A 17,999-nucleotide genomic window follows, 5' to 3' on the forward strand; every position below is an offset into this window, starting at 1 on the left:
TTCTGGTATAGCGACCATCTCTTCTCAGGTATATGGGCCTGGGCTGCCCTTTGCATAGCTTCTATCAGCTGCTCCACTGCTTGGTCAATCCCCTCCGTTGTGTGTATGTTGTCAATGTTCACCTGTTCTAGTTCGCCTTCTAGCCGCTGCTGTACTAGTGTCCACTCGGCCTGCTTCCAGCAGAGCCTCCTCTCAGGTTCCCTCTCCTCCTCAACTGTGAGTTGGATGTCGGTTTGGATTGGATAGTGGTCTGATGAGGACTCTAGTTGGTCATTGACTGTGCAGCTTTCTACCCGTCGTGTTAAGGCGTGGGACATGAAGCATAGGTCTAGCGTGCTAGAACTGTTGTTTCTAGCCCAAGTTTCTGTTCCCTTTGGCGTGATCAAGTCCATTTGGGCTGTTTCCATCTGACCAATGAGCCTCCCTGCTAAGAAGTGGTGTGCTGGGGTGAAGTCCGATCCCCACTTTGGGTGGTGGAGGTTAAAATCTCCTATCACGATGTTGTGGTTTTGTTGGTTCATTGCTTCCGGGAGCCTTCCTAGCGTGTGTAGTTGTGTGCTGCTTCTGGACTCTGGAGGTGGGTTGTATACGCTATGGATCAGGACTTGGCCTTGAGTTGTTTTGAGCTGCACTGTGGTGATATCCCTGTCGGTACTCGGCCAGGCCTGCCAGTCCTCTGCTAGTACCTTCTTACTGACATAGATACAAGTTCGTGGGACTCCCTCGGTTCTGTTTATTACTACGTGGTATCTCGGGTCTCGCACAGTTGATGGAATCCTAGAGTGTGGGTTGATCCATGGTTCCTGTATTGCTATAATGTGGTGTTCCTCCGGGTCTAAGGCTTGTAGAAAGCTCCTTTGGACCTTGTCTTTGCTTCTGTTCACATTATACTGAATGATTGATAGTCTGTTAGTGTGAGGCATCAGGACATGTTTGTGTCTGGGTCCGTTTGGTCTTGCTGTTGGTCTTGCTGTTGGTTTTCCCGTCCCTCCTCCTGTTCTTCCCTTTGGGGTTGGCTCCCTATCATTTGGTTGATTCTCATTTGTCCATTGCTCTGCGCTGCCTTGTACAAGAACGTTGGTCTCCCTATTGCTGGCACTATTTGTGGCTCCTCTTGTGGCCGGGGTCTCTTATTCGGGTGGGTGGTTCTCTCTGGTTGTTTCTGTTCACCTACTAGGAACCTGGTTGGTGTTGTTACCCTTGCTTCCCGCGCTCTCCACTGGGCTGATAGTCTAACTGGGCATTGGTTTGACCATGCCGGGTGTTTTCTCCCACATGCTGCGCATCTTGTGTCCTCCTTCCGTTTTTGGCACTCTTGGGTCGCGTGATCACCAGCACAGTGTGAGCAGACTGGTGTGGCTTTGCTACACTTTGGGGCAATATGTCCGTACTGTTGACAGTTGAAACATTGAAGGATTCTGTGGTTGCTCTGATGGATTTCTACATCCAGCCTCTCAAAGTCCCAGTACAACCCTTGGTCTAAGACCTTGTTCGCTTGCTCTGGTGTTGCAACCCATAAGATCAGCGAGGAGGCCCTCTTGCCCTCCTCTATCTTCTTCTTGACCCACGCTGTCTTTGTGATCTGTAGTCCTGGTGCTGTTACCTGGTTTTGCCTCTGGAGGTTTGGTGTATCCCTTTGTGTATCAAAGGTTCGTGGGACCCCATGCGCAATTACCATGTACTGTTGATGGGAGACTTTCGCTGTGCTCCCGATCTTCAGTGTCCACTCCTTGTTTATTTCGAGGGCCTTCTTGTCCTGTACGTGTGCTGTAAACAGCTTGACCCCTTTGTTGTCTGCCCTTGCCCCTACTATTCCCTTTACTCCGATCTTCTCGACTATCTCCCTCCCGGTCATCTTTCCTATCTCTTCCTTCTCTTTCTGGTCCGTAATATGGACTCGTAGTACTGTGCTTTGAGGGGGGGTGGGTTGGCTCGCGATTGTTGCCCAGGTCGTTGGGCCCTGGGTCTGTCTCGGGTCTCTTTGAGGGTTGTTTCTTGCGTTTCGTGTTGCTGCCTCGATTGCCATGTTGATCGTAGTGCTTGTTTGTCGTTTGAGCGCCTTCAGTCCCCCGAGCAGTTCGCTCATTACTCCTTTCAGTGCTCTCTCCGGAAACCTCCCTTCTTCTGCCGCTACCATCTCTTCCGCCTTCTTGCAGAGCGTCCTCCACTCGTCTCCCCCTTGCTCTCGGTCGTCTACTGCCGTCGTCGTCGCCATTTTTCAATCCGTTCGTAGTCGATATATAGTCCTAGCAAGGTAGATATATCTACGCGACGTATATACTTTTACGTAAGTACGAACGGCCGACGCCGTAAATACTCGGCGAGCGCTAGCGCCTACCTACTAGCCTAATAATATAGGTCTACTAGATACCCGTAACATTAAGACTATACGTCTAAGTAAGAAACTCGATTATAAGTTCCTTAGACCGTTTCGAGTAGTTAGGGCCGTAGGTAGACGCTCGTATAAACTCGAACTTAGCGATAGGATATAAATCTATAACGTGTTCTATACGAGTAAGTTACGCCGCGTAGTAACCGAAGGGATATCTAGATAATATAAACTACTACTAGCGCCCGTAATCGTCGAACGCGAAGGCTAGGTATTAGAGGAATACGAAGTAGAGGATCTAGTAGATTCTAAGATTAGGTATAATAATATACAGTATATAGTTATTTAGAAGGATCGTACGCGGAGCTAGGCTAAGTAGTTAGCCGTACTACCTAGATATAAAGAACTCGTAATCGCGTTCTACTAGCGATACCTAGATAAACCTAAGCCTACCTTCGACGGACTCGATTAGCCGGTAACTTAATACGGGCTAGCGCTAATCCTCGGACCGTATATATAAACGCGGTATAACTATAGCTTCCTCGATAAAGCTCTCGGAACTAGTACCGGTATTAGTACTAGCGATAGCCCTCTATACGCTCCGAGTATTAAACGTAGAAACGTCGTAGGAGCTCCTTATTCGAGGAGGGGGGGTACTGTTATAAGATAGCCCTTTTTACGATCTACCTCGTAATATAGTATCGTCGGCCGTACGCTCGCGCGCTAGCGGCCGCTAGTACCCGCTAGCTCGATTTACGCGACTTTATCTTCTTACGCTTCTTACGCTCTCTTAGATAGCTCGTATAACTATATCTATCTTTGCCCGACTCTATTATAGTACTCTCGCCCGTAATATAAGGCGGAAGATATTAAATTCTTAGATATACTAGCTAAGTTACTAGACCTCTACTCTATAGAATATATTTAGAAATACTATAGGGAAGAGATTATAATATATTATATATAAATACGTAGTAGTAATATAGTAATACGGCTTATAGCTACTAAATAGATAAGGTGTATTTAGTAAGAATTAGACTTATTCCTTGAGAAAGTACGTATTAAAATAATAGTAAGCTATAAGAAGGGCCTTATACGTAGATATTGACATACTAGTCTACTCTATAGTAATAGATATAAGGATAGTCTATAGAATAAATAGATATATCTTATATCATGTATTAAATACACCTCAATTTAGTACTAAGAATCGATAGACTTTCGGAAGTATAGAGGTAGGGTATAGATAATTATAATCGTCCCTTAGTATAGCAGATTAAGGTACGACTCCTAATACTCGTAATTATAGCTTACTCCTTTACTAAAGTTACGAATCTCTTTAGAAGGGATGTATCGCTTTTAGGAGAAGCCACAGGGTTCACGGAGCGTTGTGCGTAATCAGGGAAGGAGTCTTCGTAGTCTGGCGAAGTCGAAGCTCGACATGTCATGGCATTCACTTCCCTGTCTCGGGGCAAGGTCGGCCCGGAGCACGCTAGCAAGATCTCACAGTACGACACATGTATCAGCGCAATTAGTTTACAAGGCAGTCTACAAGATATGATCTTCACCGACTCGGCAGCGACAAGCTTGGCTGTCACGACACACAGCGGAAGAGACTGTGCGGCCGCATCGTGAGCTTTCCGCTGATTCGTGTTCCGCCTCACGACTCAATGCAGCTCTCCAGGCTTCTTGGTAAGCGATATAGTGAACTAAGACTGTGCTGACGTCATCAACAAGTATGAGTTGTTCTAAAGGCACTTTGGGTGAGTCACTCAATTTGGCCAGCTTGTTATTCAAATCTAACTTCTTCTCAGCGGAGTGGTTAACGCGGTACGCATCCACGTTGATGAGTCGGTCAGAGTCAATCCTGACTATCTGTTAGTTGGCCTGCTAAGCCAATTCCTTCGGGAGCGTGGTAAGTTCAATCCTGCATGCTTTCGCCTTCCTCAACTTCTAACCATATCTTAGTGTTCGAATCACACAGGTGTCGACATATGGTACTGCTCTGCATAAGGAATTTGCAGTTGTGAACTGTGATGCATCATCTTTTTGCCCTTTTCGATCTCGGTGTCGTGCCATTTCACGAAGACATTTCACGCCTTTCCAACTCACACATTCTTCCACATGGAGCTCGAGGCTCAGCTTCAATTCTCTATCTTTTTGACAATTTATCACACTGGCTCGCTTCATCATTCGCGCAGATTCCAAGGTCAGATTATGTTATTGTCTATCCCGCCATGTTCGATGGAGTGTCATAACGTGGAGCGGATTGAAGATCTACTAACAAGACCACGACTTGCTACCTGACCTTATCTTTTTGTCTACTATACTACCATACACCCACCACCATTGACGATTCAGAAGGACAATCGGTCACGCACGTGGCATGTACCTGAAGTGGCCACGGCACGATTTAGAAATCACAACGCAGTCTTCATTGGCAGTCTATCTATTGTACACCGATATTTCGCACCACATATCCCTCGACGTCCTCTTGTCTACCCAACCTGGTGGCGACCTACTGTCCGGCGTCCTTGGCCTTGCGAGCAGCGTTGTCGATGGTCATGATGAAAGCGATCTTATCGCGAGCTGGCATGCACGGGGAGTGCCAGAGGTGTGCGAAGTAGTGGAAGAATGGACCAAAGCCCGGGTGCCACTTGTTCCAGCAGGTCAGACGGTAGAGGCACGGGTAGGCCCACTCACGATTCTCCGAGATCTGAGCTCTGTAAGGTCATGTCAGTATGTGATGTAGATGTAATGTTTTGGATTGTCGCTCACCTCTCAGACGGGAAGCCCTTGCGTGCATCAAGAACACCAACGGAAAGGCCGTATCTGCTTCTCGAAATGACGCCATCGCGAGCAGACTTCTTCTTGGGAGCAACCTTCTTGGGAGCAACCTTCTTGGGAGCAATCTTTGCTGCGGCCAAATCGATGACCATAGCATCGTCGTCGCTGATCTCGTCGTTCTCGTCAGATGCCGCTTCGTTGTCGGACAAGGCGGCAACCTGGTCACCAGCGCCCAGCTCCTCGTCATACACTGCAGGCCGTCGAACGATGAGGTCCTCCGTGCAAGTCTCTGCACCACAGGCGTGCTGCCACTGCAAGAGTTCGCCATACCACTGTAGCCATGACTCATCGTTGCTCTTGCTCTTCCAGGAGACTGCCGCAAAGGCCAGCATGACCGCGCCAAGGTAGAATCGTGCAAGCTCCGCGAAGCGGCGACGTGCAACGTCATCAAGCTTCAGCGACGCACGGTCGGCATCAGACAGTGACAAGACTTGATCAACGTTGGTTTCGTTGGTACGCATTCTGCGAACCAAGGTCATCTTCTCAGTGGCGTGACGAGGATCCACCTGACCACGAACGAGACGAGCAAGATCCTCGATCAACGAGTCCATGACTGTCAGCCATACACTACCCTCACGAACGCAGCCATACATCACTGCTACGAGGGCGAACATTGGTCGAAGAGCGCCCTGGTACTGTTCGTCGGTGGTCCCTTCAGCAAGTAGGCCTTCCTTTCGAAGCTGAGCGGCCAGAACCTTGACGTGGAACATGTTGTCCTTGACGAGCTCAAGGAGACGATAAGCGTTCTCGAAGACGTATTCCTTGGAGTGAGCATCCTTGATCAAGGGTGGACGGCCCGTGATATCTTCAAAGGCCGTCAGATTGGCCTTGAAACGATCGAGGAGCAGACCACTCATGATCTCGTTGACACACCCTTGCAGAATAGCACAAACTTTGTCGTCAAGATCGTTGAAGTCGCTGTTGTTGAGCTTGTTGATGACTGGTTCGGCCCGGGCTTGAACAGTCTTGTCTCTGTTGGTACCGAGTCGATTCTGCACCACGACGACGTCCGTCTGGCCCGAGATAGTGGCATCGAGGAAGTCACAGGTGTACTGCGGGAGCGCATCGAGCTTCTGTTGCATTGCCTGGTCGGACAATTCGTCGACTGTGTCACCGGCTCTGTCACCGACTGGGTCAGCCTTCAAGCCATTGTCAACAGAGATGCTTGTAGTTCGAACAGTAGAGACGCCGGCTCCTGAGTGGACGCAAGGAGCTGCAAAAGACCGTCTTTGCCTACCTTCTCGGTGTCGCAGGCATATATGACTTTACGCAGCTCTTCCTTGACGCCGTCGAGCTGTGCCATCTCCTCTGGGCTGTCTGAAAAGCCCTGATCATCGGCAGCGGCACCAGCACGCTTGTCCGAGAGGAAGCGACGTGATGCGGCATATTCCAGATCAGTAGCAGACTTGATGGACTCGATGACACGGCCCCGTAAGACTTAGTACAGAAAGATGCTCTCGCGTTGAGTGTTCGACTCCTCGTCATTAGATGGTGCTGAGATGTAGGTCTTTTCAATTGAGGTCTGTTGCATGCCGATCTTTTCGCTGTAGATCTTGATGGCGCGCTGCACGACCGCGAGGCGACGCTCAATGCCCCCCTTGGGAGCACTCCACCAACGACTGTCGAACTTCTTGAAGTCGTCGAAATTGTTGTAGCGATAGGGAAGATTGACAGTAGAGAGCCACTTCTTGGAGATGCTGATCGAGGACAGGTCAGGCGCATTTTGCATGATCTTGATGAACTGCTTCTCGCGGACCAGATGCTGTGCCAACATCTCTACCCATCGATTGCCTGAGAGCATGTCAGATAACGTGACGCAGTGATACATGGAGTGCCTCACCCATAGCTACGACATCTTTCCAACCTGGGGTGGCAGTCTCATTGGCAGCAAGATCAACGCCTAGCTTGGAAAGCCACTCAATCGCGGTCGCAGCGTTCTCTCTGCCTTGCAAGTCTTCATGATGCGGTGCCTTCTTAGCCGGAGCTGCCTTCGAAGGTTACGCCTCGGCAGCCGCACTGTCTGCCGCATCTTCCACCTCTTCTGCCTTGCGCTTCTTGTCCTTGGGTGCCATCTTGTTGCTGCGATGACGTTTTGCGAGAGATGGGCGATGTCAGTACTAAGGGAGCTTCCAAAGATCTGAGAAGGTCTGATGAATTGAGCAAAGGGACCAGATGCGAGAGGATCGCGTCCAGGACGCGAAAGAAAGCAAAGTGCTTCAGAAGCTTCCCCTACACCGACATGCCTGCAACGCACATCAGCACCGACCACAGCAACCACACGGCAATGCTCGATACTTGGTCGACCCCATTGACCGAACTCCGCTTCGCACACTGCGATGTGCACCAAAAATGACTACTGTTCGTCTGTGGTTGAGTCAGACATACGTGTATGCCAGGGGAATACCCGAAGCGCGAGCCACGACGACGGACCCCTGCAGATGCGCAATACAACACACAAACGCTTCAACCCTGCATGTCCCTACATTATGATTGCGACCGTGACACCCACTGTCGATGGAGACTTAATGGGTTTCGTGTGTCGCTGTATGTGGCGAGTTGACGTATCACACGGCGCAAAGTCTTGCCTGGTCAGACCGCTGCCTTTGACCAGAGCGATTATGACACGTTAGATATGTCGCTACCCGTGTGCGTGTTCTGATGTATGTGCTGCTGGGCTTGCATGGGCTTGTTGGCTACGAGAGTGACACCGTGGTGTAGCGACTGCTCATACAGTGAAGCTCAAGCGCGACCTACATTATTACACTCAAAAGGCCGAAGTTGCTCAAGCATTCGCAAATTCGTATGACTGTTGCTGTTGATGCCCGATGACCATCTCTTCTCTCGGGAACGCTTGTTGCCAGACCCTGCTCATAGAGGCTGGAACGTACCTCTACTTGGCCGTGCAGGTGGAGCCATGCCATAGCGCATCGGGCAACCTGAGACGTCGAACGCAGACCTCTGTACCTCATGTAGCATGACGGCGCTGCTAAGGTGGCGAGCCGTGATAGTTACGCGCGTCTTGGTAGACACACGAGCGTGTTCTCCTTCGTCGTCGAACAGGATCTGAGGGCTGTACAGCAAGCACGAGCATTCAGCAAACAACGCAGGCCCGATCGTGGTCCAGGCTACAACGCCCAGATCTACCGTGAATGGGCGGAAAGGCAAGCGAACGTGCAGAGCAGAGCTGCATGCCGTTGCTGCCTGCTGCATTGACCGCTGACCTGATGGCAAAGCATTGTCGACCTAGTATCCAGCAATCCAGGTGCAACGTCTTGTGCTTTCCACACGTTTGAGGACACGGTGCTCTCTGACCAACTTCTTCGATAACAGCGGACTCCTTTTTGCATCATTCTTTTTGGTCTTACTTCGTCCCATCTCTCCTCTCAACCATTTGCAGGGCCCAAACCCTCCACCAGTACTTGCAGCAACGGAACAGTTGCATGTTTCATGGCCGCGAAGATTCCATTGCATCCATTCGAGGGCATCCGAGAAGAGATTGAAGCAGGAGCCACACCCATCGACGAGCAGTCGAACAACCAAAAGCGTCTGACCTTCGACGCAATCCGACAGCTTCACGATGTCGACGCAAGAGCAGACTGGCAAGGCGAAGCCTTGGTCGATCTCCAGCCAGGCTGGATCCAAACCATTGCCGTCGCTCTGGCACACGAGCCAACCTTCTGGGCCTTCTGTCTGGACACAGCAATGGGCTTTTTCGCCGAGCCAAGAATCATCCTGGCTCCGGACTGGGTCGTTGGTCCCTACCTGAAGGGCTTATACAAGTACTGCGACAGTTTCCAGGAGGGCTATGACAAACACATCAAGCCACATGAGCACGACATCTACCAAGCCGCTGCGTTCCGGATTCGAGAGATTCTCAGCCATGCCGAAGACTACATGGAAGAGGGTTCGGACCCAATCACCTCGGCCAAGCCACTCTCCACGCTCAATCAAGACATCACTGCCATCTGCCTTGTGATCCGATATGAGAAAGACGAGATCACAGACCGCAACAGACTCGCAAAGTCCCTGCAACCACTTGGGCCCATGCTGTCATCCCTGCCGATGGCGAACAAGATGCTGAAGTCGCTCGACACACCACAGAGCAGCGAGCGTGACACTCTCAGCCGTTTCGGAGCTGACTGTCTGGCGCAGCTGAAGACAGCCATCAAGGTTGTGTCCCTCGCGGACATGCAGCCTCTGAGCGCGTTTGGCGAGGGAGACATTGGCAAGCTTCGACTGGCAAACGCTACCAACTTCGTAAAGGTTGACACTCAAGCTCAGTCAAGAACGGGCAAGCGCCGCCGCGTTGAGGAACACTGCCTCAAACATCGTCGACGATCCTCCAGCTCAATATGAGTTTTTGAGAGACCAGTTCCAAGGTCTCGAGGCTCCAGTGACATACCCATGCTGGGCACCACCTGCTGTAGCCTTCGAGCTGAAGCCCATGCCGACCTTCATGCTCCCGGAGCAGCAAGGTTTCCGGAACGTCGCAAACGTCCAGAAGAATCTGGAAGTTCCCCATGAGGACAAGTCTGAAGCACTCCTCAAGAAGGTCGTCCGCCAAGCATCGAGCTTCCGGATGGCACGCCTGGTGTCTGACAAGGAGCTCGATGAAGAGTTGCCTTCTTCCGAGCAGCTCGCTGCACGCTGCAGCGCTGCATTCAAGAAGTCGGTGGCTACCATGGACCTTGCCGTCTTCGAGAAGCTCTTCGAGAATCTTGCAAGTCTGACAGAACGCGAGACGAGAGCGATCGCGGAGAAGAGAGGTTCATCTTGGGAGACCTACTCCACCATGGCTTATCGTGACAACTGGGTTCACGTGCGCCAGTTCTTCAAAGCCCTCGGCGAATTCCTCGGCGACGGAGCGGAGATGGAGCTTGACGACCTCGAGCGTGGCATGGCGTTGATCCTTACCGCTGTCGCTGGAGCTATCGAAGATCCTGTGCCGTTGCTCATTTGCATGGACCACGTTCTCCAGTCGCTCTGGGCAGTCTGCAATGACTGGCGTGTCGAGAAGGAGCCCGAGATAGCCGATCTCGAGCAGAAGGAGGCTGATCAGAAGCCGACACCAGCCTCTGAGGCGGCTACCAAGACTGCGTCTACCCCGAAGGCCAAGCCAAAACCTGCTACCAAGCAAGAAGTTGACTGGAGACGAGGAACCCACGACACCAGTTCCCAAAGGCAAAGGCAAGAAGGCAAAGGCTGATCAGCAGACCGCTGCGGAAGAGCCGGCGGAGCCAACGCCTGCACAAAGTAGGTGGATGCAAAGCATATGTTGACGACGTGCTAACTGTCGAGCAGAGCTGAAGGAAGACGTCATCCTTGTCAAGAACATCTTCGAAGAACTTGCAGCTTTCGCCCAGGGAACCGTGATCGAGGCTGCCGTCTTGAGGTTTCCATACAAGCGTCTCTACGAGCAGAGCAAGCTCAGCGCACGCGGTACGAAAGTGGGTGGTGACCGACTGCTCGACTGGTACGGCATGATGTCCCTCTTCGAGCCGCGTTGCGCCAACCGTGACTGCCAGCGTCTTCTGGCCAACCCAAAGAACATGAAAGAGATTTTCCGTGTCCGCGAGGTCTTCTCGGTCGGTTCACGTGATGTCCGTGCAGGCAAGCAACTACGCTCCACTTGGCTCAAGGGTTTTCTGACAGTCCATAGGCAAGAGAAGCGTGCGACAGTTCGTCTCGACCAACCGCGATGATTGTTATCCATGCTTCATCAGCGCGGTGTCTTCTCGTGATGCCACGCCGATGCTTGTGGTCATCCTCTTCTACCACTCTCAGCTCTTCCACCCAGTGGCGGACGGCTGCAAGCCAGCCGTGGCAAGCGTAGCCTTCCAGGTCTTCCAGTCTGATTTTAACCATGGCGGCTTCGGGGAAGGAAGTAAGAACAGCGTCGGCGATATCGAACCGCATGGAGGTGTACCTCTTCGGAACATTGTCGAGATCATATTGATGCTCGATGTAAAGACGGTATGACTATTCAATCGTGTCACTCGTTTTGAAGCCACTCATGCCATGTGTTGGATCATGTAAAGTATAGCATACATCATGTAGTTCTAGAAGATAAGCTCAGGTACTCAGCCTACGTGGCCTCGGCTTCCACGCTATACCGCAAGCGGGCGCGAAGCTGCATGCAGGATAAGAGCGCAAGTCGCTTTTCAGTAGATGGTATCACGTTAGAAGCGTAGGAAGTTATTGTACCGGCTCATATAGGGTGTTTCGAAAGTAGAGTATGTATCATATATATCTATCTAGAATAGACAAGTGTTACTCTTAGAGAGGCTATAGGTAACTAACTAGTTACCTAATTCTTAGCGTACGTAGCCTCAAGTTTTAATAATAGGCTATTATCTATATATACGCGTAGATTACTATATATCCCCTGAGCCCGTACGCTAGAGTAAATAAGCTAATCCTATATAATTACGTATACCCTATTATAACTACCCCCTCTACCTATAGTAGTAACGTTAGGCCCTCGGTATTACTACTACTATAGTAAGGGTAAGTTAGCTATTTCTAGTAAAGTAAGCTAAGGTAAGTAAGGTCAGCTTTATACCCCTTCCTTATTCCTTTATATTTTACTTTACTACTACTATTATTACCTATAACGTACTTTACTACCGAGCGGGCTATACTACCGAGCGGGCTACTTTTACTAAGAACTATACTACTTCTACTTCAATTACGACGGTATCTTAATACGACGACATTCTATAGAATTGTTACTAGGAGGACAATTCCTCTTTAGATTCTTCGCTATCTAGTAAGTCTACTTAATAGGTATATACGTTATACCCCGACTCGCTATATCGCTTATAGCGTCGTAGCCTTAGTACTAGCCAAACACTATCTAGCGACTCTCTACTCACTTCCTACCTACTAGTATCCTCTAGAGGTATTAATTACGACGCCTTATCGAAGGTTAGAGACCCTCTAGACTAAATATACTTACGCTTTCGTACTTTCTACTATATGAGGGCCTCGTTAGACTTATATAGCTTACTAATCTCGCTTCGTATAAGAGCTATCTAATACGCTATCTCTCTACTCCCTTTTATAAGCTAATACACCCCTTCCTATAACGAGTTTAGCGATAAACCTACCCGGGCACATATTTTATTAGTTACTAGTATCAATTAAGAGTCGAATTCTTTTATAGTTCGTAGTATCTTCGACTCCTAAGGGGTAGAGTCCGGAGCTAGAGGGGTTAGCGTACGTAGCTTAATATTAAGCTTGTCTATTACTACCTATAGATTAAATAGAACTAAACTAGCGTCTCTACAGCTCAATAGGATGTTCTGCTGTCTAAATATAGCGTTATAGGCTACCCGGAAGGCGCGTAGAAACTCTACTTTATTAATATAAGTAATACGCTAGCGTACTAAGCCCGAGAGCTAAGTACCGTATACCTTCTTTAAAGGCGAATAGTAACCTATATCTAATAGCTAGAGTAAGTACGAGGCGTACGATAGTATATATAGGGCCAAGATCTTATATTCCTTATATAGACTCTAGAATACCTTCGAGTTATAGCTCTCGTAGCTATTAATAATAAGTAGTCTCTATGCCCTAGTTATACGAGCTATAGTATACTTCTAGAAATGCTCTAGCTACCGTATACCGAACTTATTATTAGTCTAGCCGTTCTCTATTAGCCTAATTGTCTAGTCTAGACCTAGGTTACCGTCTTAGTACTAGGTACTAATATACTATTTACCTATAAGGATAACGTAGGGTAGGAGCGCTATTCCGTCTATATAGATAGTCTTAATTACTATTACCTGTTCTCTATTGTCCTATTAAACGACCTTCCTCTTTCTACTACGCTTTTCTAAACACGTAACGACGCTCTAAGACGTAATAACACCTATTATAAACTCTACCTCGTTAAAGTTATAGATGTCCTAGTTAAGGATACTATACTTCTCCTTTATATTACGTATAAGTATTAGAGTCCCCCTCTCTTCTAGGTACCTAGGTCCTTCGGGGTATTAAGGGCAATTACGTTACTCGCTATTAAGTCGAGTACTTCGTCGGCTATAGGGTACGGCTATATAAGGCTTTCCTAGGAAGGGTAGTATATATTAAGTCTCCTACTACGATGTGGCACCCTTGTCTCTTGAGCGTACTATCTAGATGTCTATAGACCCCTAGGTCGCGGCTAGACCTCGAGGCTAGCGGTTGTATATATAGGTTGTATATCTAGGTGCTACCTACGTAGAGGGAGGTAATATCGCCCCCGCCTTCTTTATCTACGTAGTACACTACCTCCCAGTCGGATTCTAGTATGTCCTTACTGATATAGAAGCACGTACGGGGTCTGCCGTCGCCTCGTAGGCATGTCGTATAGCCTAGTGACTTGTAGGACGTTAGTCTCTTACAGTACGGGTTAATCTATAGCTCCTAGATTATAAGGACGTAGTAGACGTACGGGTCCGCCTCGTATAGGAAATGGTTCTAGACTATATCCTTACTATAGTTAACGTTATACTAGATGATACTAAGCGTGTCGAGGCTAGTCATCGGCATCGACAATTATTTCCTCTATATCGTCCTATATCCTACTACTCTATACGTCCTAGTCTACGCCTATCGGCTATATACTAAAGGGGAGCCGGGCCTAGTTAGATTCCCTCGCCGTAGCTAGTAGACTACGTAGCCTCCCGTACGCCCTAGGTTACGCATCCTTTATATCGTTCTCGGCCCTAGGGCGCTTATACCCGACCGCCGCTAGTTAGTTCCGGTATAGGCTAGCCTTACGGTTGCCGTAGAATCTTAGGGCGACGGTTCTGTTTGTGATTGCCTTGTTTTTCGCTAGTTTCCGCTATAGGCATTCCGTACTATACGATAGGTAGTGCCCCGGACAGTTCTACCGCCTCGTAGCCGATATATAGTCCCTAGATATATAGTCTCCTATATAGTTCGAGAAGGCCTACTTACTTATATACGTATAGGTTTAGTGTCTATACTATTAGCATTTGAAGTATTAGAGGACACGAAAGGCTAAGGAGTGCTTTTCGACTATCTTAAGGCTATATTACTAGATTAGGCCTTGTTCTATTACTAGATCCGCCGCTTTCGCGTCTTATAGCTATATAATTAGCGCCGAGGCCTTCTTACCTTCTAGCCATTTCCTAAAGAGCTAAGTCGCCTTCTAGATTAGAGAGTTAAGAGTAACTAGGTTGTCATCTTAGAGAGTACGTAGGTAATCTTAGTTAGTTAGGTCGAACTCTTTAGGTATATTATAGATTAGGATTATAAATTGCTTCGTTAAGACCTTCGCTAATACCGTAACCTTAGATACCCACTATAGCTATGCCTCTAGGTGCCTCCTAGTAGTAGTAGAGCTAGTATAGATCTATAGAGTGCCGTTAGACTATTAGTTCACTACGACTACCTCTAGTTAGTTAATTCGTTAGACGAGCTTCTTGTTCGATAGCTTCGTAACTTCGGCCTAGTCTTCCTTTGCTATAATGTAGATCGTAACTATATCGTACGTTAGGCGGGGGCCTAGTATCGATGCCGCGACCGATACCTAGCTATAGGGGTATTAATTCCGGGTGGCCTTACTAATCGCTTAAGACGTCGTCCTTATTTCTTATTACCCTCGGTAATACGACAGTATAAGCGCGGTACGTAGCTAAGTAATCACTACCTATAGAGACCGGTATAGGAGCTGATCGTTAGTTTCTATACTTTTTACGTCCTCTATAAGTTGCTACTAGTTGTCTTAGGGGAGCTTCGCCTATAGAGCCGTAGGCGCCGGTAGTACCGTAGCCTAGGCTACTATTACCTAGGAGTTGCCTAATATAGCTAGGCACCTCCGCGGCGTTTAGAGCTAAGGAAATAGGGTGAAGAGAACTTTAAGCTATCTAGATTGAATAAGGTAGAACTCCCTTAATTCTAGGGGTAGTAGCCTACTTTATAGATCGTGAGAATAGTCTTAATAAGGGCTTTCGAATATATTATATTTAGCGATAGCGCTGATAGACGTCGTCTCTACGGTTCGACGAGGAAATATACGACGACGAAGTCGCTTATTCTACTACTAAAGCGGTAGACGTATCTCGGTAATCTATCAATATAGATCATTTTTATTATATAGTATAATATAAATAAAAGGAGGTATAAGGTCTAGCACTACTTTCTATAAGAGCTAGACCCGCTACGGTACTACGTTATTACGGTATAGGAACTATAGATTAACTCCTATATATAACTCCTAGCTACTTATAATGACCGGAGATACTATACCGTAATTACGGGCGAACGAGGCGTTATTCCGAGGATATATATATACGTAAGTAAGACTATAGACCTTAAGTCGTAGGAGGTTATACTACCGTAGTAGGGTAATCTAGGAGATATAATATTAATCTAGATCGATACGACATAAGGCCCTATCTAGATTTATAACATCTATAGCCCGCTACCGTAGGGTCGGACGAGTAGAGAACTAGGAACCCTCGCCTACCTAGAGCGGACCCTAAGCTAAGATATAAAGTACTCCTCGGCGACTTTAACCTCTACTACCTATAGTAGGGACTCGACTTTACTCCCCCGTACGCGTTCCTAGGGGGGAAGCTACTTAATATAACCGTACGCTATAGAATAGCCTTAGTAACTCTAAAGGGAATAGAGACGTAGAAGGCCCGTATAAGTATAAGTATAATCGACCTATACTTTCTATTACGAGAACTTAAAGAGAGACTAGTCTAATCCCGACCGGACTACGCGCTAGAGACCTCCTTAGACTATATCTCTATTTAAACGACGCTAGGGGTTAAGGTAATCGAGGAGCTAGTAAGCGAACTATACCGTAACTAGAAGAAGGTACGCTAGGACGATATAAGAGACTTCCTAATAGCGAACCTACCGTAGTATAGGGAACTCGAGACGATAGCTTAGCTAGATTAAGTAGCGGAACAGATTACCTCGGTTATATAGTAGGTAGCGGAACAATATACGCCGTTACTCCGGCTCTTAATATAGTAGAAGGCCTTCTAGACCCCTAAATACTCTACGAAGGTAAAGGAGGCTAGAAGGGCAAGGCGATAGTAGACGAAGGAGTATACCTAAGAAACGTAGGAGTAATACTGTCGCGCGATATAAGAGAAGAAGGTATAGATACGACGTAATAAACTATAGGACTAGAGAGCGACGATCGGGCTAATTATAGAACACTCGGAATAGATATAGAGACTAGCTAAATAGGCACGACTACCTAAAGTATAAAGAACCTCTTACTTCCCTCTAATCGTAGACCGCGAAGGGATTGCCTAGACTACGCCCCGGGGTAAGGCAAAAGTATTAGCCGACTATTTCTTTTCGACGTAAGTAGAGGTAGACCTTACGGACATCGACCCGAGTATATACCCGGAACCTCTAGATATAGATTAGGCGGTTAGCTCTAATATAGTAATAGGAGTTATAAGTACGCTAAAAGGACGAAAAGCCCTAGGCCGAGATAGGATACTAAACCTACTACTAAAAGAGTATAGAGAAGAGATCGCGCCGAGCCTTATAAACCTATTTACTACGTACCTACGGCTAGGGTATCACCCGAAGCCGTATAGAGAGTCTATAATAGTAGTACTACGTAAGCTATAGAAGGAGGACTATACTTCGCCGATTCGTATAGACTAATTATACTTCTAAATACGATAGAGAAGGTCCTAGAGAAGATAGTAGCCTAGAGACTTACGTAGCTAGCCGAGGACAACTACGTACTCCTAGTAATATAGATAGGGGGAAGAAGCTAGCGATCGACACTAATAGTAATAGAGCTAATTACGGAGCAAATTCAGACCCTCTAGTAATACGGTAGGAACCGAGCGGCGTCCTTACTATCTCTCGATATTGTAGAAGCCTTCGATAACGTCTTATACTAAAGGCTAATATATATCCTATAATAGAAAAGCATCTCCTAGTAGGTAATAAAGTTCGTCTACTCCTTTCTCTAGGAACGTACGATATACCTAGTCCTAGGGAGGTATACGTCCGACCCGGTAAAGGTAGAGGCTAGAATACCTTAGGGATCTACTCTCTCCCCTATCCTATTTCTAATATTTATGTCTAATCTAATCCCCCTACTCACCTCTCCGTAAACCTTAGTATCGGGACTCGTAGACGATATAAACATTCTAGCCTAGTTAGACTCTATAGAGGAGAACTATAGCCTCCTTAAAGATAGGTATAAGAAATACAAGGAGTAGGTAAAGAAGTATAGTACCCGGTTCGCCCCTAAAAAGTACTAGCTTATATACTTTAGTAAAGCGAGAACGTACTATAATATAAAGGCGGCGGTAAGAATCTAAGGCTACGAGACTAAGCTATTAGCGGAGCTACGAAAACTAGGGATCTAGCTCGACCCGAAGCTAAGCTAGAACGTATAGATTAAGAATGCTTAGAGTCGAGCGCAAGTTAACGAAGCCTTGATAAAGAGGCTTACGGCGTCTATATAGGGAGTAATATTCGATAAGGTGAGGGTAATATATAAGGCGATCGTGAGACTAGCTATATTATACGGGGCATAGATTTAGGGTATAGGAGGCGTAGGTAAGCCGATCCCAAAACGGATAGAGTAACCCCTAAATAGGATATAGGTAGGTAACCTATAAAGAATACTAGGGGTATATAAGACAATATTAATAAGTACGGTAGAAATAGAGACGGGAATACTACTAATCGGCTAATATATCCGGGGAATAAGAATTTAATACGCGATAAAGACGACAGATTACCTAGTATAAACTACGATCTAGGAGGTAAAGAATAAGATAGAAAGCCGCTACCGGAGAAGGGCCGGATATAGGAT

The 17,999-nt window shown here is 47.5% G+C and overlaps 3 protein-coding genes across 3 annotated transcripts; 1 reads left to right on the forward strand and 2 right to left on the reverse strand.

Annotated features, from left to right (window-relative positions):
* Nucleotides 1-4,847: 4,847 nt before the first annotated feature.
* On the reverse strand, nucleotides 4,848-6,479 carry CLAFUR5_08383 (uncharacterized protein; the record flags this gene model as incomplete). Its single annotated transcript, XM_047907531.1, has 3 exons — nucleotides 4,848-5,052; nucleotides 5,108-6,315; nucleotides 6,414-6,479. The coding sequence occupies 3 exons, from the start codon at nucleotides 6,477-6,479 to the stop codon at nucleotides 4,848-4,850; spliced, it is 1,479 nt and encodes a 492-aa protein (XP_047759646.1).
* Nucleotides 6,480-6,614: 135 nt separating this feature from the next.
* Nucleotides 6,615-7,248, reverse strand: CLAFUR5_08384 (uncharacterized protein; the record flags this gene model as incomplete). Its single annotated transcript, XM_047907532.1, has 3 exons — nucleotides 6,615-6,967; nucleotides 7,017-7,160; nucleotides 7,194-7,248. 3 exons carry the CDS (start codon nucleotides 7,246-7,248, stop codon nucleotides 6,615-6,617), a joined length of 552 nt encoding a protein of 183 aa, XP_047759649.1.
* Nucleotides 7,249-8,623: 1,375 nt separating this feature from the next.
* On the forward strand, nucleotides 8,624-11,155 carry CLAFUR5_08385 (uncharacterized protein; the record flags this gene model as incomplete). Its single annotated transcript, XM_047907533.1, has 5 exons — nucleotides 8,624-9,381; nucleotides 9,440-10,273; nucleotides 10,311-10,429; nucleotides 10,478-10,765; nucleotides 10,836-11,155. 5 exons carry the CDS (start codon nucleotides 8,624-8,626, stop codon nucleotides 11,153-11,155), a joined length of 2,319 nt encoding a protein of 772 aa, XP_047759648.1.
* Nucleotides 11,156-17,999: the final 6,844 nt, after the last annotated feature.

This window comes from Fulvia fulva, chromosome 3 (genome assembly GCF_020509005.1).
Source record: "Fulvia fulva chromosome 3, complete sequence".
Classification (NCBI taxonomy): domain Eukaryota; kingdom Fungi; phylum Ascomycota; class Dothideomycetes; order Mycosphaerellales; family Mycosphaerellaceae; genus Fulvia; species Fulvia fulva.